At 39.4% G+C, this 26,088-nt stretch overlaps 1 protein-coding gene across 1 annotated transcript in view; it reads left to right on the plus strand.

The window, feature by feature from the left end:
- The window catches only part of col5a3a (collagen, type V, alpha 3a), a 62,558-nt gene that overhangs the window by 10,903 nt on the left and 25,567 nt on the right, over nucleotides 1-26,088 (plus strand). The window contains exons 4-22 of the mRNA XM_056752040.1: nucleotides 39-201; nucleotides 8,986-9,108; nucleotides 12,389-12,847; nucleotides 14,229-14,348; nucleotides 14,439-14,561; nucleotides 14,695-14,745; nucleotides 14,829-14,870; nucleotides 15,757-15,819; nucleotides 17,125-17,199; nucleotides 17,688-17,771; nucleotides 19,111-19,167; nucleotides 19,295-19,348; nucleotides 19,439-19,492; nucleotides 19,703-19,756; nucleotides 24,389-24,442; nucleotides 24,615-24,668; nucleotides 25,004-25,048; nucleotides 25,649-25,702; nucleotides 25,827-25,871. Of these exons, the coding sequence (XP_056608018.1) occupies nucleotides 39-201; nucleotides 8,986-9,108; nucleotides 12,389-12,847; nucleotides 14,229-14,348; nucleotides 14,439-14,561; nucleotides 14,695-14,745; nucleotides 14,829-14,870; nucleotides 15,757-15,819; nucleotides 17,125-17,199; nucleotides 17,688-17,771; nucleotides 19,111-19,167; nucleotides 19,295-19,348; nucleotides 19,439-19,492; nucleotides 19,703-19,756; nucleotides 24,389-24,442; nucleotides 24,615-24,668; nucleotides 25,004-25,048; nucleotides 25,649-25,702; nucleotides 25,827-25,871 (1,774 nt within the window). The remainder of the gene's footprint in view (nucleotides 1-38; nucleotides 202-8,985; nucleotides 9,109-12,388; nucleotides 12,848-14,228; nucleotides 14,349-14,438; nucleotides 14,562-14,694; nucleotides 14,746-14,828; nucleotides 14,871-15,756; nucleotides 15,820-17,124; nucleotides 17,200-17,687; nucleotides 17,772-19,110; nucleotides 19,168-19,294; nucleotides 19,349-19,438; nucleotides 19,493-19,702; nucleotides 19,757-24,388; nucleotides 24,443-24,614; nucleotides 24,669-25,003; nucleotides 25,049-25,648; nucleotides 25,703-25,826; nucleotides 25,872-26,088) is intronic.

Consider the following 26,088-nt stretch of genomic DNA (forward strand, 5'->3'; position numbering starts at 1 on the left):
TTTTGACACTGATTGATCCTATTTTCATTTCTTCACAGATGGCATCGGATAGCCTACAGCGTTGAGGACAAGTCTGTTACAATGTATCTGGACTGTAAGAAGGTTCAGACCCTGGAGCTGATGCGAGGAGATGGGCCTGTGGTCAGCACGGAAGGAGTCGTTGTGTTTGGGACTCGATTACTAGATGAGGAAGTTTTTGAGGTAAACATCAAGCACCTGGTTTTTAAAGGTCTAGTTGAACGGGCAGTTTCTGTTAATCTCATATTAATCTTGAGTACCTGTAGAGTAGAATTGCACACTTTGTATCTTCTAAAATTATTTAGTTGGATAACATTCAAATAGATAGATACAGCTGTACAATTATTTCCGAAAACATACATCATCCTGGGGGTGGACGGGGGAGGAACTAAATCACATCATCATCATTATTCCTGCATAACTGTTTTGATTCACTATAAATTTGTGTTGTTTACATTATGCACGTACGTGCCAAATGCCAACAAAACACAGACACATGACTTAGTTTCTCTTACCGCATGTGTTTAATGTCCGGCATCTTTTAGCACTGGGACCGCTCCCTTTATCAGTTTCATACAATCTGCAAATCGAGCTTTACATCAACCGTTTATATAACATCCATCACTGAAATACCAATCTTGATGGTAGGCTGGTCTTCCTATTGCTTGTCGGTTGATGTGTGGGCGGGCTATTTATTTTTAGCCTTGCTGTGGGCGTGTTTCTCAGGGAGAAGTTATTACGTAATTTTTTTTCATGTTCGAAAAAAACCTTACAAAACCTATTCGAACCATGGGGGGGAGTTTCGAGCACAGAAATACTACGTTATTCATCCAACTCATTTTTTGACAAGTTGACCATGTCAAGCATGAGAAGGCAGCACGTTGTAAAGAAGCCCGAATGAATGAAACAGCGTTAAATCGCCCCTTTAAAGTTATAATCAAAAAAGATAAAGCTGTGTATAGACCACTTCAGAAGACATTAAACAACACCGGTCCAGCGCTGGTCCAGAAGAATTTTCCCGTTTCAACACTACACAAACGTTTGAACAAAATACAACCAACAGAACATTTATAACCGAATCAAAATGGTCTATATAGTCAGTTACCAGAACTTCTCATCATACATGCATAGTTATTTTAAAGGATGTTTTCTTTTAATGAATTTAACTGGGGAATCTCACCAACACAAAAATGTTTAAAACATTAGTATACCACGTTACAATGAAACCAATACCTGGTATTGTTCAAAACATTTCCTATTATCTACAGTAACTTTATCTCCAAAAATTCAACCAAAAGCCAAACAGTATGATCCATACACTAGTCTTTAGATTTTCCTTTTAATTTCCCCAGATATTTTTATTTGTCAAAACAGTGACAACCACAAACACCTTTTGTGCTGTTTCCCCTTTTTCTTTTTGCCTCCCTCACCGCTCTCTCCACATAAAGCCTACGATCGAACTCCTGTGACTTTCATACAATCAGCAAACAAGAAATCTCTCTCGGGAGATGACAGTGACTCTCACATCAGCATATTTTAATTTCATACACAAATCATATAATGTTTATGCATCCCTTTGTTCTGCTGGAATGCGCGGCGGCAGTTTGTTTGATGTTTAATTGAGCAGTTTAAAGTGAATTGGGGTCTTGGCTCCTTAGAACATTGTGATTCCCGGGCGTGTTTGCACATGAGGTTACCTGGAAATAGCACTTAGCTCACCTTTGAACACTTGCATTAATGCTGTCTGACTGAACACACATCCATTCACAATATAGTTGCATTTTGAAACTATACGTTGAGTCTTTATGGGGTCTTCTAAAGAGGACATAGTAGGGTTGTGCGTTGTCTACCAATTTTGCATCGGATGATGTCTACAGATAAAACATTGCGATGGACGATGGGGTAGTGCATGTAGTTATTAGGTCACGCGCGTCTTCTCTATACATACGCAAGCTGCGTGGATAATAAGGGGCAATTCACATTCGCGTGTTTAGTGGTAGGCGCGTGCAAATACTGAGTGTCGTATCGAAATGGGAATAGTTCGGTGGTGGGTCAGTTGACTAGAGAAAGCGGCACGGCTCACGTTTTCAGCTCGGTTTTAGACCCGTAATGTGAATCGTGCGTCGCACACTTATCTACACAAGTGAGCTGCACGGATATTACGGCTGAGTTCACACCAAACGCGAATTAAGCATTTTTCGCGAGTGAAAAGGATGTTTTCTTTTAATGAATTTAACGGGTGAACCTCACCAACACAAAAATGTTTAAAACAGTAGTATACCACATTACAATGAAGTGTCTCTCAGCTATCAGCGATGGATAATGCCATCGTCTAATGGGCCAACCCTTTGATGTAGTCTGTCATTCTTGGTCAATCCAAGCATCAGCCCACTTTAAGGCATCTATTATCTTCATAGCATGGGGTCAAATGTCAGATGCTTGACAGACTCCTGTTTTATAAACCTTGGGTATTTGGTTTCATTGTGTTGTGAGTTTTAGGTTGCGCTTCTGTCTATATGATTATCTGGGTGTTCCTTATCAGTTTGAACATGCTACTCTGTGATCTCTCGTTGCGTGTGCTTCTCGGTGAATAAATCGTTTTAGATGAATGTTGGATTACAGTTGAAGACCAATCACTGTGTCAGCTATACCCTCAGGCTTATTGGAGAGGTGGGTGCTCGTATTGGGCCATCAGCCCGACATCTCCAGCCAGTAAGATGGAGGGCTGTCAGCCTAATTGACATGAAAGGTTTCTCTGTCCACTTGCAGCACAGAAACCAGAGAGTTTTTCAAGTCCAATGTAAAACGTGCAACATATCCTGAAGCCGCCCACTGCAATAACCTTACACTAGCCATGTCCTCCCATTCAATTTGTCTCCCAAACTTGTTCGACGTTCTGCTCTTATTGCAGAAACCTTATAGCTTAAGTGCCCATCCCATTCCATTCTTCCACACTACCCCCAAAAACCATTACAAAGTCCTATTGTTCAACAAATTCTGTCAAGAGCAAGAAACTTCCCTGTGAGCTTTCTTTATGAGGGCTGCGTCTAAAAATATGCTACATTTCAAGCAGTATAAGGAGGTAGGAGAGCATCAAGGTGTGTTTCAGTCTAATGCTTGTGTAATATAGACCAACATCTGATTCATATTTTTAAAGTTTATATATATATATATATATTTAGCTTTTAAAAAATAAAACAGTTTAATGGATGGTAAGACTGTAAGACATATTTATGCTCATATCCTATTTCCCTATTTTAAAGGGATAGTTCACCCTAAAATGAAGAGCATGTCATACTTTACTCTAGTGTTGCTTTCGTCAACTATTATTCAATTATTACTAAATTATGACAAAATATGGTCGTCAACGAACCTTTATCACGTGACGAAAACGAGACGCAACGTAAATGCCGGTCGTGTGACGATGACTATAATTAAACGTATAATGCAATATTGTTAATGAATAAAAACAAGAAAAAATGTGGTTTACAAAATAAAAGCTATGCTAAAATGTCTCTTCATTTTCGCTGACCAAAACGAGACGAGACGAAATGTTATAACGTTAATTCGTCTGATGCTTTATCCTAGATGCAGAGCAGAATCCTGTTATTTAAATGTGATCTGTCTGTTCTGCGTGTCTGAGTGAATTATGTGCACACGACACGATTGGTGGTCGAGGATTTATCAGCGTTGCACTGTATGAGGATATGAACAAATGAACTTCATCTCCAGAGTTGCTCTGTGAGTTTATTTTACCAGCGTTTACTCATTGAGTGAATCTATCGGCAAACACAAAAACAAAAGCGTCTTCCAAAAGACCCGTCAAAATAAATGTCCCGATAAATTGAACACCGAGACAAAAAATACTTTAGTGAACTATAGTATTTGCTATTGAAAATTGTAGTGCCCTTGTAGTGAATTGATAAACACTGTGTACTAGAGTAAAGTTCAAAAACTTTTACTGCAGTTTAGTTTACTATAGTTACTGCAGTTTAATTAAATGGCCCTAATTTATCCACCTGTATGTAACATGAATGTCTTTTGTCAGTTACCTACCTTGATGCAATGTTTGGGCGGTGCTACCAAACTTTAAACCTTTCTAGCTCCAGTGCTTTGTGCAAAAAAAGTCTGCATTAATTTACCGCATTCTGTATGCTAAAGGGCACTGAGGGCACTCACTCTTTTCCTGTTGGTTCTTTACAATGCTGGCAAATGTAACCTTCCAGTTGACTTGCGAAATCACTTCCATTTGTTTTATTAATAAAGGATATTCAAACATATACTCTAAGGCAGCACAAGACATTTGCTGTATCCAGGAGTAGGACTAAACAACATGAACTCTCTTTTATTCCCCGTGCTCTAAAACTGTTTTATAAATAACTCTCAGGCGTCTGATTGCAGAATGTTTTTTTAGTGTATTTAGAAATTTTTAGTTTTATATTTATTATTGGTGAATATTAATCTATCCTGTCTGTAACACGATTTTATGCCTTTTATAATTAGCAAATGTTACCTTTGGAGCATGTGTTACCTTTTTCAGCTCGTGGAGTAATTTGACCAAGACCACCCAAATATGTACACAAGTTATGTGGGCGTTCTTGTAAATCTCATTGTACCGTCGCCGGCAAAGCATGATATTCATAATATTTGAAAAATTGTAACATTTCCGTGCAGTATTCGACCAATCACTACGCACTAGTGACCTGGCCAATCATAGCACACCTCGCTTTTCACAGCGATGAGCTTTGTAAAATATCAACGAGTTTCAGAGAGACGGAGCAAAGAGGAGATACAAACATGCACGTTTTTTAACCTTAAATCATGTATAAAAATTATATTACATCTAAAGCAAAAAATAATATTCATTTTAGCAGAGTCAAATGACCCCTTTAAATGTCATCAGTTTTCGTCGACTTAAACTAGTCGAAAATAGTCATGGATAATTCTGAGTAAAATAAGACTAAAATGCTCAGACTTTTAGTCGACTGACTGACTACACTAAAAAGAGTATGAACGTGACTAAAACTAATAAACACTAAAATGAGAGCTTGACACAAAGACTAGACTAAAAATTAAAATTCAATTAAAATTAAAACAGGCTGCCAAACACAACATTACTTTACTCAACCTCAAGTTGTTTCAAACCTGTATTAATTTCTTTGTTCTGATTAACACAAACGGAGACATTTTGAAGATTGTAGAAAACAAACAGTTCTGGGGCATTATTGACTACAATGGTAGTTCCTTTTCCTACTATGGCAGTCAGTAGTGACCCAGAACTGTTTGGTTACAAACGTTATTACAAACATCTCTCTCTGTTTTCAGCAGAACAATAAAATGTATGCAGGTTTGAAACTGAATGACAGAATTTGTCTTTTTGGGTGAACTATCCCCTAAAAATGTACTGCTTATAAATATTTTTTTCCATCCCTAAAACTGTATTTGCCATTGCCAGTTTTTTAATGGTATTCTTTTTATTGTTGCTTGTAATTATTGATTTAAATTCTGCAGTCATAAAAAGCTCACCAGATCAGACACAATATAATGATGGCTTGACATAATGATCTGATACCAGTATGCTTTAACATTCCTTCACTCTAAAACACGTCTGTGAAATCACTGACTGGCCAGCGCAGCAGCTGTCTTTGGTTTTAGGGCACAGACAATACTCTCTCTCAACACTTCCAGATGTTTGAAGCATAACATCTGATTCTGTCGCCAAATTAAAAGCCTCCACCACCTCATGTGCTCTTAAGAATTAAAGGGAAAAATCCCTTCCTCAAAACACTGTGAATGTGATAGATCATGACTCACTCTCCTCATTTATCGCTCCCTCTTGGTCCACATTCAAGTTCACGGTTGTGATCGCGCAGCACCTGGGCCAGGGGTCACTCTGAACTGGGTGAGGCTGGTACTGAGGGATGTGAATGCACAACCTGATCTCAGGCCAGTTCCCAGGGCCTGGATCGGGGGGAATCCAGTGGGCTTATGTTCTAACCCAGATCCCTCAGCGTGGGAGAGCTGCTCTGGAGCCTAGGGACTCGGTCAGGACTAATAGTCTACATCTATTGCTTCCAGATTCCTACAAATTGCTTAAGAGCTTGGGAAGTAGGCTATTGGAAAACTGAATTCAAACACACACAAAACAAACACCAGACTTTCCACATCTGATATGGTTTTGAGGCTTCAGTCAGTTGTTTTTGTTTAAAAATCACCGGGGACCCAAGATGTAGATAGGATTCCATCCGTAACCAGTACATGTCTAAAGCATTGATTCTACATGGTGGCCTGAAAACATACAAAACTATGTTAAAGGGATAGTTCAACCAAAAATGAAAATGTTCGTATAATTTATTCACCCTCATGTCATTCCTGACCTATATGACTTTCTTTCTTCTGCAGAACACAAAAGAATATATTTCGAAGAATGTTGGTAACTAAACAATATAGGACCCCATTGATTTTTAATGTATGGGCACTATACCACTAAGACATTTCTCAAAATATCTTCTTTTGTGTTCCACATAAGAAAGAGTCATACAGGTTTCGATTAACATTCGGGTGAATAAACAATATTAAAAAAATATATTTTGGTGAACTATTTGTTTGTTTTTAGCAGTCAGATGGAGACAATAGATATAATAGAATATAAATCGGTTACATTCCATTCCATTCCATTTTCTACCGCTTATCCAAACTACCTCGGGTCACGGGGAGCCTGTGCCTATCTCAGGAGTCATCGGGCATCAAGGCAGGATACACCCTGGATGGAGTGCCAACCCATCGCAGGGCACACACACTCACTCATTCACTCACGCACTCACACCCTAAGGACAATTTTTTCCAGAGATGCCAATCAACCTACCATGCATGTCTTTGGACCAGGGGAGGAAACCGGAGTACCCGGAGGAAACCCCAGAGGCACGGGGAGAACATGCAAACTCCACACACACAAGTCGGAAGCGGGAATCGAACCCCCAACTCTGGAGGTGTGAGGCGAACGTGCTTACCACTAAGAATCGGTTACATAACATGATTTATTTTTCTTCCAAGATTACATCTGTTAGTTTGAGAAATCTGGCTGTGTTTGACTGGATCTTGGGTATTGCCCTTTCTCAACCTCTTGTGATTCCACCCACCGGTGTACTGGACAGATCCCAGGGATGAGTCACATCACTCCACTGACAAATCTCCATTGACCCGCTGATGAAGATCTCTTCATTGTGAAGATTAATATTTTATTCTGAATCAAGGGAAAAGTTAACCCAAAAATGAAAATCCTGTCATCTTTGTTACAAACCTGTATAACATTCTTTATTCTGCTAAACACAAAGGAAGATATTAGTTAGAATGTCAGTAACCAAACAGATCTCATCCCCCATTGACTATTTATTTTCCCTAATATGGCAGTAAATGGTGGATGAGATGTGTTTGGTTACTGACATTCTTACAAATATCTTTCTTTGTGTTCAGCAAAACAAAGATATTTCTACAGGTTTGGAACAATCTGAGGGCGAGTAAATGATGACAGAATTTTCAGTTTTGGACGAACTGTCCCTTTTAAGCATTAGTTTGGTGTCCGAATAAGGCTGAACACTAAAATTAATCAATTTGGTGAAATTGCAGCTGCCTTTCAACAGGGGGCGCTCTCTTCCACAGAACAAGAGCTCTTAAAGAAGTGTTCATGGTGTTTCAGTTTATAAATGCATTCACAGTATGTGTGCTTATGCCATGTCTTACAGCGGTGCACATAGTCACTCCGATCTGCTATATGCCAAACAATTCGGTAACCTTAGGGTTACTTTCCCTGGGCTTTTATTTCTCATCCCCTCATCAACGGTCCAAGGACGATGTTTCTGGTCGTCCCCTTGATAGATTACATCCTGAGTGCCTCACAGTCAGACATGCGAGGCATTCCTGATACCCGCTGTGCCGGGAAAGACACTAAATAGCTACTGATTAAAATGCAGCAGTAATTTTATGGTGAGGTGATGCTGCCTCTAGATTTCAGTGATAGGAACCAGAATACAATCATTTGCATGAGATCCCCCACTGTGGCCACGTAGCAGGTTTAGCTACATAAAGATGACTATGTCATTTTGTGTAATGTTGTTCATTAATGTATAACTGGAAGGAATCTACAGTGTGGGTGTGTGTAAGAGAGTTACTGTGGCCTTGAAGCTGAGGTAAAAGTTGAAATGAAGAATGTTTCTTGTTAAGCTGAAATGATTCACCTTTACACAGAATCTGTTTGGGGTGCCATACCAATCTGTGTTATGCTGTTTTCAAAGGAAACCTTTGATAATCTAATAATTTTCCTCGAATTTGAGTCATTTTCTGTGTAGACACGTTCAACATTTTTTACCCCTTATTTCATCAGTGTTACACAAGTTGTTTTTCATCTTAAATCACTGTTCTGCTTGGACTCAGCATGTTCATGGCTTATATTAAGCAAGGTTCTTTGTATTTCTCTTTGATGAATTTCACCAGTGCATCTGAATATTACACAATAATGGAAATGGTTTATTAAGAGCTCACTGGCCTAGTTTAAAAGGTTATTCTTGTTTAAGTCTATCTAATATCTACCTATCTGAATTTTACGCAATAATGATAGAGATAGATGGATAGATAGATAGATAGATAGATAGATAGATAGATAGATCTCTCTTTTTCTCAATTTAAGTTTAAAGTTACAGTATATGAAATTAGCGGCACGGTTAATTAGGTGGCGAATTTCCTCCCTGTTGAAGCACTACGGTGGCTGACACAGGACTAAGATGTCATCTAGTTTTCCGTTCTTTGCTAAGTGAGATAACGTATATGAAATGCAAGTGTAGTGCAACTTGTCCATTTAGGGCTAGTGTACAAACAATATGGTGAATTTTGTGTCTCTCTCTCTCTCTCTCTCTCTCTCTCTCTCTACTTGTACATTATGTTGACCAGAGTTGTGTTATGTGTGTTGTATAGGGTGAGATCCAGCAGCTCCTGTTTGTGGATGATCCACAGACTGCAGCTGACTACTGCCAACACTACACTCCTGATTGTGACAGTCCATTACTTTATAGAACCCTGACCGTGGAGCCGGAGGAGGTTAGTGCTTCCTCTACACTCACCTTACTGACACAAAACACAGATGTATGCCAATGAATGACCAATACAGTTAAACTCAGACTTCAAAACAAGGTTTCGCTGCCTTCTTTCCAGCTTCCAGACTTGTTTTCCTCCTCAGATGTTTTGTTACGTTCAGTTCCTGTTGTAATGTTCTCCTCAGACTCCTTGTGTTTTAGCATTTAATCATCATTTGCACGGAGACACTTGTCTTTCCAGTGAACCTTGCACAGCCCACTTCACACACTTTTCCACAAAATTGCAGAACTTTATGAGGACCTAATTTGTTTCAGCTTGGCGAAACATGTTTTTCTCTCAGTCTCTCTTGGATTAAAACCGTCAAAAATGTTTTGGGTGTTTGAGCTGCGTTGGCTTTACCCGCCCGCATTTACATTTATCTGTTTGCATTTATTATTATTGTGGCTCGTGGGCTCTGCTCCCGGAGAACTCATCTCAGTCAGCCAGTAAACTAGGACGAGTTTGCAAATGAAGCAAGTTGTTCGTGCCTGAGGCCTGACTGTTCATCTAGGGACTTTAGCCTAATTCTAATGAAGAAAAAAATCTAAAGAGTGTGACCATAATGAGCCTTGGTGGTCTCACAGCGATGCGTGTTTGAGTACAGATTTATTTGGGGTCTCCTATTTTCTTTATTTCATTATATCCTGTCAAGTACATCCAGCGTTTTTAAGTGTATATTGACTGACAACTGCCATTGTTTGGACAAACAGGTAGTCGTTCCTCAACTCATTCTATTGGTTGAACTAATAGTGCTACTGTACACGTAGAGTTTACATTTCTCAGCAACTAACTTTTCACTGCACATTAAAGACAGCATGAAATCAAAATAAAAATGTCATATTTTAATAGAAGATTGGCCTTCAAATCTGCCTCCATTTTGTTAGCAACACTCATTTTCCAGTGATCCAATCAGTTCTGATTGGACGAAATCCATTCCCGCCTTTCATATTTCTCATTGCAAAAGCTGTATCACTCAAATATACCGCACAATACAGAAAAGAAGGCACCGTTACTTCTGTTTCATGTTTTATCACGTCACTACCTACATGCAAAACAAAGGGAAAACTGGAGGCGGTCAATACAAACCAGCAGAGATTCGACTACATAAGGAGTTTAAAATATCATCTTATTGTGTTGTTTAGTGCCAAAATCGACAGAATAGTCTCCAATTTGATATTTGGATATGTGGATTATGATTTGGGTTTGTGTCTAAAAATATCTCACGTATGCCTAAATCATAAACTGGGGAACAATGTTATTTTTCACATTGTGTTAAACTTTTGAATGTATAGGGTATGCTCGCAAACTTTAGTAGTTATACAACTAGCAGTTAACATTTGCCAGAAACTAAACAGTGAGAAGGCTCATGTTATGTGTCAGGTTTATGCATTTGCTAATATATGCCATATTTAGCATACGCAGGCATCTATAGATGTACGCTCTCAGTTCAATCTTTACTATAAACACTTGGTTTCTCTGTCTGTTAGGTGTAGATCTCAGGCCACTTAACTGGAGTTAATCCTGTCAGTTCGTCTCTGGATCCATTAAGTGAGCGCGAACAGGTCGGCCAGATTCCGTGGGTTAAAGATAACTTTTTTAAAAAACAATTGCGGTCCTCGACAGTGAGTGACATGTTTAAAAGATTAAACGTTAAAGTTTAATCAGATTTTTTTTAGTCATTCTCAAAAAGCAAGCAAACAAAACGTGCTCCCTAGTTTACTCTTAGTACTGTGGTCAGAGGGATTTTTCTGCCGCCAGCTAAACTCCACCCAAAAAAGAACGCATCACAATGTTTACTTACAGGAAAGTCGTCAATAAAAACAGCTGTTGCATGTTGAAATGGAACTGGCAGCAGACTGGCAGGTGAAGGGGAGGAGTTAACAGATGCTCCGCCCAGGACATCAAACATACATCATTAAAGATGGATAGTCATTACAGGAAGGAAGGGAATTTTCAGATTTTACCCTAAGATTAGGAGGCCACACAAATTTTCAAAAGAGAATGACCCACATTGATAAACTATTTGCAATAAAACGCTGCAGTATTTCCTGAAAAATATTTAAATTTTTAATTGAACTGAGACTTTAAAATCATTTTGCGGGCAATGTTGTCAAAACTATCCCCATTCACAATGATCAGCGAAAACGACTAAAAAAGTTGTGTACAAATATGCACAACATCAGTGTTGTCACAGTTGTGTTTTTGTCGTTTAGACATTTGGAAAGTCATGATCTAATTTTCAAAAACGTGCACTTTAAAACATGTTTTCAAAAGTTAGCATTTTATGCCTCTAAAATGCTGCCGTCATGTACAGTAAATGAAAGGCCAAAATGCAGAATTTATTTCGTTTTGAGTTGAAAACTGTATTTTGTGAACAGGATCTAGGATAGGGTAGGAGAGAAAATTGATCAAATCCACTCTACATCAAAAGTCTGAACATTTTGTATTTAAAAACTGTTCTGGATCTGTAGTATCGTGTGATTGTTTGGTTGGGAAAGAAAGAACATGTTTTAGCAATTTGTGTTTGTTGTGAACACACACGTGCGCGTGAGTCAGCGCAGTGAATAATCATGTCAGTGGGTTAGCATTTTCCACGGCCTTCTGGGAGGAATGCTTTAGGTCATCAGGAACATTTGTTTCTCCCACGCCCCGCTTTGTGTAAGTGCAGTGTCTGCGTAGATCTCTCTAAAACTTGGCTCCAGGAAAAGTGTGTATCGGCAGGCCGTTCACAGGCAGAGCCATTTGGCTTTCTGTCCCCACTACAGCTGAGAGAGCGGGGAGTAATGGCAGGATTCATCAGCATTGCTCACATTATTGACCTATTACCATTCCTCTCACTGATCCGATTCTATTCTGCCCGACTTGGCATTTCAACACTTAGCTTGGTTCTCACATTATTCATATAATCTCCCCCCGACAGGCCTAATCAAGTCCATTCAGTCAGGTCCTTTGGTAATGGCTTGTAAGCAGCTCAACTCTAGCCACTTCAATGGTGAGCTGATAACGTAGCGAATATGAATTACGAACAAGTTGAACTTCAGCGTAATTTGCGATGAGAATAATACATTTTCTTGATGGAATCAGCCAGCCGTCCTTAATGTATAACCGCCACGGACAAATTATGCAGAACTTGCCAACTTGAGTGTCAGTAGCATTTACATCTTTGTTCATCAGTTGTGTTTTTATACTGTCTCAAATTGTTTTATCTGTTCACGTTTGCCCTACCCGACCTTTGACTCCAAAGGCCAAACCGATCCATAACCTCGATGAGGTCATGCAGAGCGATGAACCTGAGAAACCAAAGAAACGCTCCAAAAAAAAGGGAAAAGGCAAGAAGAACAAAAAAAAGAGGGACAGATCTTCTAAGAAGGGCAAAAAAGAATCCAACAAGAAGAAAGAGGAGACGGAAGCTCTCGAAGAAGGTTTCCTTGAGGTGTCTTCAAAGGTTCCAGAGTATTTGGCCCAGGAATCTCGGCATGTTACAGCTGAATCAGAGAAACCCACATCACCTCCAACAGAGGATCCCAAAACACCAGTAATAACCGTTGAGAAGATGGCCTATTTACCCGACATGCCCACGCACGAACCCGACACATTTGTGGAGGAACGCACCAAACAGACCACTACAGTGCCCAAGTCAAACCTTGAAGAACATTCGGTATCACCTCCTGCACTTCCCAAAGATGAGTCTCCAAAGATGGAGGTAGATCGTAGAGTGCCAGTATGGTTTCCCATGCTTTCCCATCCCTCCCCATCGTACTCCTGATCAATCACTTACTCCCTCTCACACATTTTAACCATGAGTGTGTCTTCGCCCAATCACCCATAATACTAACCAGCCTGTGCCATTCTAACATCCCCAATGGTGCACTCAAAATCTGTCACATGACGTCACAAATCTAGTGTGTTGTCTTAAAGTGATGGTTAACCCCCAAAATGAAAATTCTGTGATTTACTCACGCAACCTGTATGAGTTTCTTGCGTCTGCGGGGCACAAAATATGACATTTTTAAGAATGTTGGTAACCAAAAAATGGTGGCACCCATCACTGTGGTTTTGTGTCCATACAATGGAAGTCAATGGGTGTCCGTGTTGTTTGGTTACCAACATTCCTCAAAATATCTCCTTTTGTGTTCAGCAGAAAAAAGAAAGCCATACAGGTTTGAAATGACTTTACGAGTGAATAAATAATGACTGACATTTTAATTTTTAGGTGAACTATCCCTTTAAAGAACAATTAATTTACTTCAGAGTAATTTGAATAGTGCTTCAAAGAGGCTTTACAGAAAATTTAATGAATAGAGATTTTTTTTCTAGAATATTTAAATAATTATTTCTAGAATGAATCACACTTAATGATCATGTTGAATCGAGAGTTCTCACATAGCTCATTTTAACAGTGATACTTGGATGCTTGTCACATTCAGGTTGACTGTGAGATATGATGCACATAAAATTGTGGGATAGAGTTAGTGGCCATCAAACCTTAGAGTGTACTTTTATCTGCTCACTTGGCATGCTTTATAGATCGAAATGAAAAGATGCGCTCCCAGACAAAATGACAAATAGAGCCGAGCCAGGCTGAGTTTAATCCATTTTCATACATGTCTTTTATACATTTATCCACAACAGGTCTGATAGATGCTGTTTCGCACTGTGAATCACAAGCTTGCGCCGAGACAAACCTCATATGCCGATATGGCTGTGCCAAGTTTGCTTCACCTTGCCTTCACGCTGTTACAGCTGCCACCAGAACATACGGCTTTCATGCTGACATCACCATTTGTTCATAAACCTCCTCCTAAGTACCTATTACCCCCGATTTCTGATTTATGACTTCGTAACCAGAACCTTTCCTTAACACAACACCTGTGAACTCATTATAACACCTGTGAACTCATTACACTAACATTGTTATTCAACGGTGACCTGGTGATCTGGAGCACAGTTAATGTTTTTAATGCACAATCTGGGTTGGGGGGAGGCAAAGTAATGCAGAATCGAGATGATTGACTGTGCTTGGCATCTCCGTGGTTATGGTTGCCATGGCTGTGTGTGTATCTGACTCTGCTGTGTGTGTGCAGGACGAGAGGCCAATTAAAACTCCGGAGGTTGAGGAGTTTAGTGATGACCTTTACAGCGATCAGCATGATGAACTTTTGGTCTCCACGGTAACGGTCGGCCCCAATATTACAGATTATGAGGTATGTGATATGTTGCGAGGCATGAAGGATGAATTTTGAGGGGTTGAACCCTGACAAGTGCTGTTAAAATGTTTTGGGTGTGATTTATAGATCTTGGAGTACGATGAGTTTAAAAACCATTCGGACAGTGAGCAGGTGTTTGAGGAGTATGAGGTTTACGAGGACCGTTTTGACCCGGCAGAGAGGGAGAAAGCAGTTACATGGGATGGACAGGTAGAGTTTTGCTGTGTATTTCCACACGTTAAGTGGTCAGTTAACAGTTAACCACTCACAGCAATTGGTGTCCTGGGTATTCCAAACTGCCTTGACCTAGAACTGATCTTTTTTCTGTTCTTCCTCTTTGCAGGGCAGAGGATTTGAGCAGGGACAGAAGGGAGAGCCAGCTGTTATTGAACCAGTGAGTGATACACTGAAATACACAGAAATACTAATTTGTTTCGGCCTTTGTGTATTTACATAATGTTTTTTATATTAACCCAGGGTACATTATTCAATGGACCTCCGGGACCACCAGGACCAACAGTAAGTGTTGTTTACAATGTTCCCATCTCATCCCTGCTGAATAAAATAGAAATCCAATAGAAACCATCACAGAAATTCTAATGATTTTCATTAAAATACCACAATGAACCTTTTGCTTTTTCCATTAAAACCATGACCATTTTTTTTGTAGTGTATTTTGAGCATCATGCCAATAGGATTAAGTAGTGTTCTGGTGATCAATGGTTATTAATCACCATAATGGTGTTAATGGTGATCCCATAGGTCAGATAACATCCCACCAAGGAATCAATCACATACCAGTGGACACCATTTTAGTTTCCATTAAGATCAATACAATTCCCATTATAACCATTAATTGCATTGAATTTTCAATTTTGTTTAGGGCAGGGTTCCTTGAAAGACTATATTTTTGTGTTATTCGTTCAAGTTTTTGCAGATAGTTTTTATTAGTTAGTTTGACTTAAAAAAAAACTGTGCAAAAGCTTGCCACAAAAAAATTTAAGTAATATTTACTTTTAAAAAAACTATGTGCAAAAAATCTTAACATTTTTTTTTTAAAAAGTAAAATTGACTTCTAAACTGTTTGCAAAAACTTGCGCAAATTATCACAAAAATATATATATTTTTCAGTATTGTTTTTTCAGCTGGGATATAGTCCATTGCTTTAAGATTTAACAAAAGTTAAAACACTTTAGCTTACTCTAAAGAATTTAAAGGTTTGTAGATGAAAGCAGACCAAATGAAAATTCACAGATCAATTATTGGGTAAATGCTGTGTTTTATGTAAGCATACTCTATTTAATATATGATATAATGTTAGGTTCTATATTCAACCAAAACATATTTGAATAGAAAAAAAATCTTGATATCATTTTAATTTGTGTCTTTTAATTTAATCTTAAAGGGCCTTCCTGGCATTCTTGGCATCACCGGCCCTCCGGGACCCAGTGGAGACCCAGGTGATAGGGTAAGTGTTCCCATCATCACGTGACCAACATGACCCAGATGGAACCCCGAACAAGCAGGACAAATCCACAGAGACAACAGAGGATATGAATGGACTCATGCACAGATGGAGCAAACTTCCCATATGATTCAGAGGCGCTCTAAGGGACCACCAACCTCCACCGAAACCTTAAGCATCAGGGAGCCATGACTCATCTCACAGTTTGACCTAATTTGCTCCGGACAGTGTGTCTGTTCGTATAGGGTGACTCACTCTTTATACGCCTTCCCTTAGCAGGGGGAAACAGACTGCCGACTTCCAACCGCTGTAAAGAACCTAAATTTATCAATTACCTCTGACAGTTGGGATGAAGATAGATTATTCCTCAGTCTCCGCTCAGTTAAACACCTCTGATCGCTTTGGTATCAACTTCTGTGCAGTGTCAGCTTCACAAAACAGTTGAGTTTTAGTAAAAACATCAGACTTGGCTAAAAAAGCGTATCCATTTGGGATGAAGGGCCATTTTAGCTTTGTGTGTCTATAGAGAGCTTATAATATTTTGGAAGCCAGGAGCCAGAGGGATTTATCATTTCTTTTAAAGATTAAAGAGCAGTGTTGTTCAGAGAGGACTGATGGTGGACAGCTTTGATTAGCTGGTATTTAATGTTTTAAGCAGGCCATATGAGCATGTTATGCTTTGATACAGCAATAATGTACAACAATTTCAACAAAAACTAAAAGTCACAAATTCAACGATTGGTACCTATTTCTAATGCTCTCACCTTAAAGTGACAGATCACCCAAGAATGTAAATTGTGTCATCCTTTACACACCCTCAGATTGTTCCAAACCAGTATACATTTCTTTTTTCTGCTTAACACAAAAGAAGATATTTGGAAGAATGTCAGTCACCAAACAGATCTCATCCCCCATTGACTCCACTAGTATTTTTCCCTACTATGACAGTCAATTAGTTTGGTTACTGACATTCTTCCAAATATCTTTCTCTGTGTTCATCAGAAGAAAGAAATGTATAAAGGTTTGGAACAACTTGAGGGATTGAGTAAATTATAACAAATGTTTCATTTTTGGGCAAACTGTCCCTTTTACCTTGATTTTACTACTGTAACCATAGTTTAAACATTGTACTATGTATCTACAGTAATAAAGATGGTAATCAATCTGCCAAAAACACAGTTACTTTAATAAAACCATGGTTAAGGGTGTAAAGAAAGTTATTGTTTTATCAAATTTGTTTTACTGGTACATTTACTGGTGCACACTGGTGCTGTCAATGAATTGTGCTAACTATCTCTCCTTCTAAAGGGTCCCGAGGGACGTCCAGGCCTGCCCGGTGTTGATGGGATCCCGGGTCCTCCCGGCACTTTCTTGATGTTACCCGTAAGTTATTCCCTCAGTAGTGCGTTTAAAACACTTGCATACTCATTTGCAGGACTTGTTTGCCTGACGAAAACAACAAAACTTGCATTACAAAACAGGCTTCGATAACATACTTTGGCCACATGGTGGAGCTGTGATATAGTCAGACCTAACTGCATCCTGCACATGTCTGTTAAAGGAATGGTGCAATCAAAAAATAAGTTCATCATTCATGTCATTTCAAACCTGTGTGACTTTATATGACTCTATTTTGAGAAACGTTGGCAACCAAACAACATTGGCCCACATTGACTTCCATTGTATGGACACAGAACCACAGAGACATTTCTCAAAATATCTTCTTTCGAGTTTCCCAGAAGAAAGTTTCCAAAGCATGAGGGTGACTAAATGACAGAATTTTTATTGTTAGGTGAACTATCCCTTTAACGTGTGTATAATATCTTTTCAGGATAGTGTGGATATTATATGTGTTTCTTTTCGCCTCTCAGTTCCAGTATGGTGGAGACTCTCAGAAAGGACCAGTAGTATCCGCACAGGAGGCGCAGGCTCAAGCCATCTTGCAACAGACAAAAGTAAGTCCCAAATTATCTTTGGCACTTAAGCGTAACTGCACCACATCTCTGGCCTTTCTTTATTTAGTGGCACTGTATAATCAGCGCTGTGTGCTAATGCAAGCATTACTGTTGCTAATGCACACACTTAACTTAAATGAACTCATAACCAAGTATTAAATTGAGCTGCATTAGTCGTCCCACGGCGTTTGTGCTACGGGAATGAATGATACCTGGAATCCTGCAGCTAATCGAGGAGACGTGTGCTATAACTTCTGAGAGTTCAGACTGAGAGTTATAAGAGTTTTTGGCTGTCGTACAATGAAACAGGCAAAACCACATCAACTTTTATTATATGAAGGGACCTGTGTAATTTCTAGAGATAAGCTTGGGTTGTATTTTAGACTTGGGGCAATAAAACTTAAAAATGCAATTTTGGTGTACTTGTTTAAGTTATCTAAACTAAATTCTTTCAGTTTCTGTATTTAACAAATTTCTTAGTCTTAATTTGCATAAATCAGACACCTTTACTTATGCAAGCCTAAATGAGCAAGAAGAGACTGATCTCAGAACTGGCATTAGCACAGTTATTGCCCACTTGTAACATAACTCATTGTACAGTCGAAATGTACCTTCGCAGTGACTAAGCACATGCACCTCTCTTCTAAACAATGGTAACCACAAAACTGAAAAATATGTCAAACTCTTCTAATTATCTAAGAGAATTAAACATTAAACACTACAAGTCTTTGACTTTACTAAAAACATATAAAATAATCATATTTTTTTAATTGCAGTCTGACTCAAAGCATGCTGGGAATTGGAAGTCCTTCTTGACCAATTGTGTTGAGTTAACATGTTTAAATTAAGTAAATTGAACAAGGAGCAAATACAGTTTTTGAGTTTGTCAAAACATCAAGTTAATAGAAAAAATCATTATACTTTACTCAAAAGTAAAAATGTGCTTCGGGAACTTAAAATATTTAAGCAAGTAGTACTTTTTTTTTTATTAAGTTTGCATAACTTAATCCGTTTGATTATTTGAACATTTGGGTTTACAGTGTAGAGCATTGCATTAGCAATGCAAAGGTAATGGGTTGATCCCTAGAGAACACATAGACGGATAAAATGTATATCTGGAATGCACTGTGGATAAAAGTATCTGATAAAAGCATAAAATTCTACATGTAATAGTGCAATTGCACTTATCAAAAAACTTGTTGGACTGTGTTACAAGTAGCCATGTATCAATGCTTGGGTAAGTCAGGTTTCCGTGGACTTTGGATATAAATAAATGTCCTAATGTGGGTTGCAGATGAGAGGAAATCTGAAACTGTTCCTGTCTTTTCTTTGCTTTTAGCTCTCACTGAAGGGCCCTTCAGGTCCATTAGGTCTCACGGGGAGGCCGGGTCCAGTGGTAAGAACCTGAATTTCGTTTCCAGTTTGTTTTACTTTCGTGCTCTGCTTTAAATTCAGATTGTTTTGGGGTATATTGGGTTTGAACTTTCTATCTTTGAAACTGTAAAAATATATTTTTGTTGCAGGGTCTTCCAGGTCCCAGTGGGCTGAAAGGGGACAGTGGAGAAAGCGGGCCTCCGGTAAAGAAACGTCCTTTCATATTTCCTTTTAACATTCAGGAAACCTTATAAACCCATTGTCTCTGTCTGTTTCTTTTATACGGTTTTAAGGGTCCACTTGGATTACCGGGCCCTCCGGGTCTTGATGGAAGACCAGGAAAGAGTGTAAGGGTGAACATTATCTATATCAGTGTCATCAGAGATCAGCCGTGGTGCATTTCTCTTAAACGAATTAACATCTTCATGAATACGAAATGAATTGGGCAAAATGCAAATCCGTTCATATTGATGCACTGTTTTTTTCATGAATTTTCCATGAGCATTGCATAGGATAGAATATAATGTCAGCCTGTTGTTCTTGGTTTTACCTCACAGGGCCGGTCAGGGTCCGATGGTGGTCGAGGGTCTCCTGGAGAGCCTGGAGCAAAGGTCAGTCTTATTATAACAGACTGCATCATACTGAAAATAGATGTGACTTGTTGCTATTTGACCAATAATCAGATTCACTTTTAGTTCCAAAAATCCATAGGTGGGACCCGAGCAATATAGTATATAAGAATTTGATCAAGCCCCTGGCTCTGTGGGCCAATAAGCAACCACATAAAACTCCCTAGCAACACCTTAGCAACCGCTCTGGCGAACGTAGCAATCTTGCTAATTTCAGTCTGAATACACTAGCAACTACTCTTGCTGCTACTTGTTGAGTTTTGCAAGGTCAGACCCGTCACATCTTCTACAGAAGAATCAAAATGATAAGGTTTTGTCAGGGGTTAACTTCAGTGCGCCTGAACACAAATCGTAGATAAAACGGTCAAAGCTAACGTCTTAAACGACAACGCCTGAAACGTTCAATTGGAACCAAATGGTTTCAGTTGTTCAAGGAACATTTTGCTATTGAAGGCCACGTTGCATTGTGTGCACTTGACAATAGAGAGCATTCATCCCTGTCCAGCTGCGGGAGCCATCAGTAAATAAATCACATAGAGCTGTTAAGCACAACAGCAGTGTGTGTGATGAGAAAGTGTGAGGTCCTCCCATGGCTCTCTGAGTCCCGGCACCGGATGCTGAGAGGCTGAGATTCTCAGCAGATGGGAAGGATCCTCAGAGGCGGCCTGTCAAACCCTGCCACATGCCACACAAACACCTCTGCCCCATAGTCACTGCTTGCATCTGTGTGTTTGTGTGTTTGAACGAAGCAAACTGGCTGCATTTACAGTGCACAGCTTCAAGTAGAAAATATTTTTACTTGGCGTTTATGTTGACTTTAAAGAGAACCAGCAGTCTTTGCATTAACAGCAAGATGTTCTGTTTACTATTGTGATCGTGGGGTAAGGTTATTTTGTAAGCAATACAAGAGCTTGAAGGGCGACATGAAATAGGGTCCCTCCAACCCCTCAGCCGTATGGTATTCACAATATTGCACAATCCTCAAGTACCTTATTGTTTTTATAAAACGACTACAACACGATACAAATATCATCAAGTAAATATAAACTTGTTTTCTTGCAGTTTTTGAGGTCTGAAAAATACAAAACATCTTTTCTGTTATTTTTACCTGTTTCTCCCGTTTTCATTTTCTGCAAATAGAAACAATGTTTTTATTTGAAATTTAAAAGAAATATTGTTAGCAGTTCACAGAATGAAACCAAATCCATAATTTAATCTGAACACATGCTGTACCTATAAATAGTAAATAAAAATAAATTGAAAATAATTTAGTAACGGTCTCTTAATGATTTTAGCGACTGTATCTATTGATGAGAATCAAGAACGTTACAAACTTTTTAATAAAGTTTTTCTAAAATCAGAAAATTAAAAACATTGCTGTAAAACAAAATAACAGCCTAATGTTATTTTCAAAACTTGAAATAAACACAAATAAGCACAACTCCCCACCCCCTGAAATAAGTAAAATGTGGTGATGCTAATTTACTAGAGGAGAAAAGTCCTACAAGTATTTTTGTGCATTTATTCATAAATATGTACAGTGAGGGAAATAAGTATTTGATCCCCTGTAGATTTGTAAGTTTGCCTGCTTACAAAGAAATGAAGGATCTATAATTTTATGGTGTGTTTATTTTAACTGATAGAGACAGAACATAAAAAAATCTGGGATGTTTTTTTATATAAAGGTTATAAATAGATTTGCATTTCAGTCAGTGAAATAAGTATTTGATCCCCAAGCAAAAAATAACTTTGTACTTTGTGGAGAAACCCTTGTTGGCAAGCACAGAGGTAAAACATTTCTGATAGTTGGTCACCAGGTTTGCACATGTGTCAGGATACATTTTAGTCCACTCCTCTGTAAATCTTTAAGGTTTCTTGGCTGTCGCTCAGCAAATATGAGTTTTAGCTCCTTCACAGATGTTCTATAGGACTAGAGACTGGATATGACATTTAGTATGCTTCTCCTTAAGCCACGCTTTGGTTGTCTTGCCAATATGTTTTGGGTCTTTGTCATGTTAAAGGCACATCCACAACCAATCTTCAGTGATCTAGTTAAGGGAGGAGGTTCTCGTCCAAGATTTTACGGTACACTGGCCCGTCCCTCAGCCCCCCAAACGGGTTGAAGTCATCCTGTACCCGTAGCAGTGATAAAAAGCCCTAAAGCGGAATGTTTTGAACACTGTGGTTCTCTGTAGGGATGGTGTTCTTGGCGTCATAGTCAACATTTCTCTCCCTATAAACACTGGAGTCAATTTTGGTCTCACTGCAGTTCCAGCACTTTCACCAAATCCTTTTCTGAATCATTTTGATGTTCATTGTCAAACTTCAGACGAGCCAGACGGGCCTTCTTGAGCAGGAGGACCTTGCGGGGTCTTCAGCATTTTAATCTATTGTGGCATAGCGTGTTACCAATGTCTTGCTTGCTAACTGTGGTCCCGACTGTCTTGAAATCATTAAAATGCTTCTTCTGTGTAGTTCTGGGCCGATCTTTAACCTTTTTCATGATCATATTTACCCCATTAGGAAAATCTTGCAGGGAGCTCCAGAACAAGGGCATTCGTATTAGTTATTTTGTGTTTCTTCAATTTCCAATTAATCGCACCAACAGCTGTCTCCTCACCAAGGTTCTGTCTGTAGCCATTCAAGGTTTGTGCAGGTCTACAATCTTGTCACTGACATCCTTTAAAACCCATTTAGTCTGGAACATGGTGGTGAAGAGGTTGAAATGGAAGATACAGATTCTGTTGGCAGGCATCTTTTATATCGTTGCTGTTTGGCGGAATCCTCGCATCTCCAAAACCATTATTTTTCATCATGCATTTTTTTTTAGTTATTAAACATTGTATCGTTAAAGTTGGTATTATACCTTATATTGCTATCATATACTGTTGTGTACCAACATTAACACAACGTTTCCCCCAAACCATGTTTAATCGGAGATAAAAGGTTTATGATTTGGAAGCAGGGAGATATGAGATTACGCTGTCATTGATAAGAATGTTACAGACACAAACGTCGCTGCTGCCAACAGTGTTCATCTTTGACAAGAGACGACGAGGCTTTAAGAGCTAATGAAAGCTAATGATCGTGGTAACAAACCTCTTCTTAAACTCTATTTTAAACGTTAAAGCTATGAGTGATGCAATACCAAAATAAAACGATAAACTGACTAGGCTGTCTAATACAGGCGGAAATTAATCTGCATGCAAATAAAGTCGGCGGTCCCGTTGAGACTCTTGATGAGAGAAAAGGCTTCAATAGTTAACCAAAGCTAACGACTGTGGGAACATACATCTTCCTAAACTCTATTTAAAAGGTTTAAGAACTATAAGTGATGCAATACAAAAAACAATGAGCTGACTAGGCTGTCTAATAGGCGGAAATTAGACAAATCTGCTCGCAAATTTTCCTTCGTGGCTCACAGGCTTCCTTCTGCACCGAAGCATTACAGCTATCGATTTTTAACAAAACAGGCCTACTCAAATGTATCTAACCTAACTATTTTCACTCGTTATTGACAAAAAAAGTTGTCCGAGTTTCAATCAGGAGACGTAATGCCGAGCGGCTCCAGCGGAGTGAAGAAGAGGTGGAGTTACGAGACTTCCCAGTTGAAGTGTCCAATGGAGTTAAGAGATTTGCTCTCAAGCTATTTTCAACACTTTAGATTGGTAAATAATTTAAAAAAATAACAGACCCACATGGGGACTGACCAATAGGATCGATTTGTGAAAAAACATGAAGCTGACCAAATTTGGACATAGGAGGTTTCCACCCCGCCAGCAACGATATACTTAACAAGCTAATTGAGGAGTACTTTCTTTAAGTTGGACTAGTCTGTGGACTAATCTGTGGTCCATATAGGCACATAGACAATTTTCTTTGAAATATTCTGTCTCTATCAGTTAAAATAAACGCACCATAAAAATTATAGACTCTTCAATTCTTTGTAATCAGGCAAACTTATCAAATCAGCAGGGGATCAAAGACTTATTTCCCTCCCTTTATAGTGCCACGATGTGTTTGGAATGGTTAACATTTCTGTTTACACACAGTATAAATTTGTTAATGTTTAGGTTTTTACTCAAGTAACATCTGATATTCAATTATACGTATTAGTTCAGTTCAGTCATGCAGTTAACCTGCTCCCAATTTTCATGGACAAGCTTTGATAGTTTCAATATGGCGGGTATACTGTATATTATATAAAAATGAACTTTGAGTAAGAATATGTGAATATTCCTGATAATCAGTCATGTTCTTTCAAATCCCTCTATCCTCTCCGGGACACACTGGAGATGTATTATTCTGCATTTTGGTAATTCAGCGCTGTAATTTCACGAAATGATGAATTATTATTCACCTCCATCACATTATGCTAAAATATGTGCGCAAGCAGCCTTTATTATATCACAAAACTGATTGATCAGTGAGACACTTGCAAGAAGATCCAATATGCGTCAAATACTGAGGGAAAGAAACGGATTGAAAGTGCCGTAAGTGCAGCCGTTGCGGAAAGGCCTGAGTTATGTTTAGTTGATGAAGTGTACTAGGCCAGCCTGTGTTTAAAAAAGGTTTTTTGTCAATCTTGCTCATGGATCTTTGTTTCTTTTGCAGGGTGACAGGGGCTTTGATGGACTACCTGGTCTTCCTGGGAACAAAGGACACACAGTGCGTAGAGAACAGAGAACCGCTTAATCAAATCACACAGTCTGTTTACTGTTCAGTCAGGAGTGGACTTGCCTAAACGCTTTGCTTTGACCGTAATAGGTCCTATGATCAAATTCTGACTTTATATTGTGCGGCATGTCTCGTTTGTGATTTTCATCTGAACGTTCCGCAGGGAGACCGAGGAAAACCTGGACCCCACGGTCCACCCGGAGAGTCCGGTCAAAAGGTAACACAGATTTGCTTTTCTTCCGTCCTGTTTTAGTCTTTTATCAGATTACAAATAATCCGTTTAAAGATCCCCTGCACCGCCCCAATTATGTACTCACAAATCGCATGAAAGAGTCATGCCGAGCATCGGGTGGGATGTTCTCATTATGCAAAACGGAAAAATGTATGCAGCAGCCATTCGCATTGATCACAGCTTTCAAGAACGACACACATCCAGAATATTTTTGCATATATAAACCTCATCCCGCCTGACAGATAAAGCCTTTTCTGAAGTCGATTATATAGTGCAACCAGTCCGACAACCGCAATGCTGATTTTTGTTTTCGACAACAGGGCTCGGACGGACCCGCCGGACCAATGGGACAACCGGGAGAACCTGTGAGTGACACGAGCCGACCCGCAGACAGACACATACACACACAAGCTCAAACACACAGGTCTTTGACGTCCCACGGGCAGCTCCGTGTCCCCGCTCAAGAACAGGCTGATTAACGGTGGCTCAAGCTCCATTTAAGTCTCGGCAGGTGAGTTGTGATCCGTGGGGGCCCCGGCTGTTTAAATGGATCACCCGGAGCTGTAAGGGACTTAGCGTGGATCGAGTGCTATTACGAAGCCGTTCCCTCCCGAGCTGAGAGTGAAGAGAGAGAGATAAATGTGAGGATGGAGATAGATGAGCTGGGAGATTGGTGAAGGGAAAAGATGAAATTCTGGCCCGCGTGATTATATTTCCATATCAATCACCTCCCTGGAGATCACAGATGTGCCTGTGAAACAGGTGGCTTGGCCGGTGTACAAAGACCAAGACTGACAAAAACAAAACACACACACACATGTACACAAACCACCTCATATACATCACTGACAAAAGTCCCGAATTCTCATAACACCTTTAGTCATTTACTGCGATTCAATCATTAACACGTGTGACCTTATGTTAATTAGAGTTTATAATTCATTTCTGATTGTTTTTCGTTACAGGGGCCAAGAGGACTTGTGGGGCCGAGAGGACCACCGGGTCCACCTGGGCAGCAGGTACGACAATCATCCACGCTTCAAATACACATAAAGTAGAGTTTGCATGCACGGCGTGCATAGAGATGCATCTAGATGTTCGACTGGGAAGTTTTTGTGAATAAATGTTCTGTTTTGCTTTTAGGGAATTCAAGGTGTGGATGGTCTTCAAGGGGCAAAGGGCAACCTGGTGGGTTTATAGAGCTTTTCAATGAAGTTCACCACGCATACATGCTGTAATAAACAATGTCAGCCAAGTTTGATGAGGTTGTTTAAAACAGCTTGCCAGATGTTGTAAGCTCATTGGAACCAATGAGAAACAACCCAGAGAGGATCGGGTACACTGCCAGCTCTTGTGAGCAAAGTGACCCCAGGTGTTGCATGAATGTCTGTATTAATTCAGTCTT

Source organism: Triplophysa dalaica, chromosome 7 (assembly GCF_015846415.1).
Source record: "Triplophysa dalaica isolate WHDGS20190420 chromosome 7, ASM1584641v1, whole genome shotgun sequence".
Lineage (NCBI taxonomy): Eukaryota > Metazoa > Chordata > Actinopteri > Cypriniformes > Nemacheilidae > Triplophysa > Triplophysa dalaica.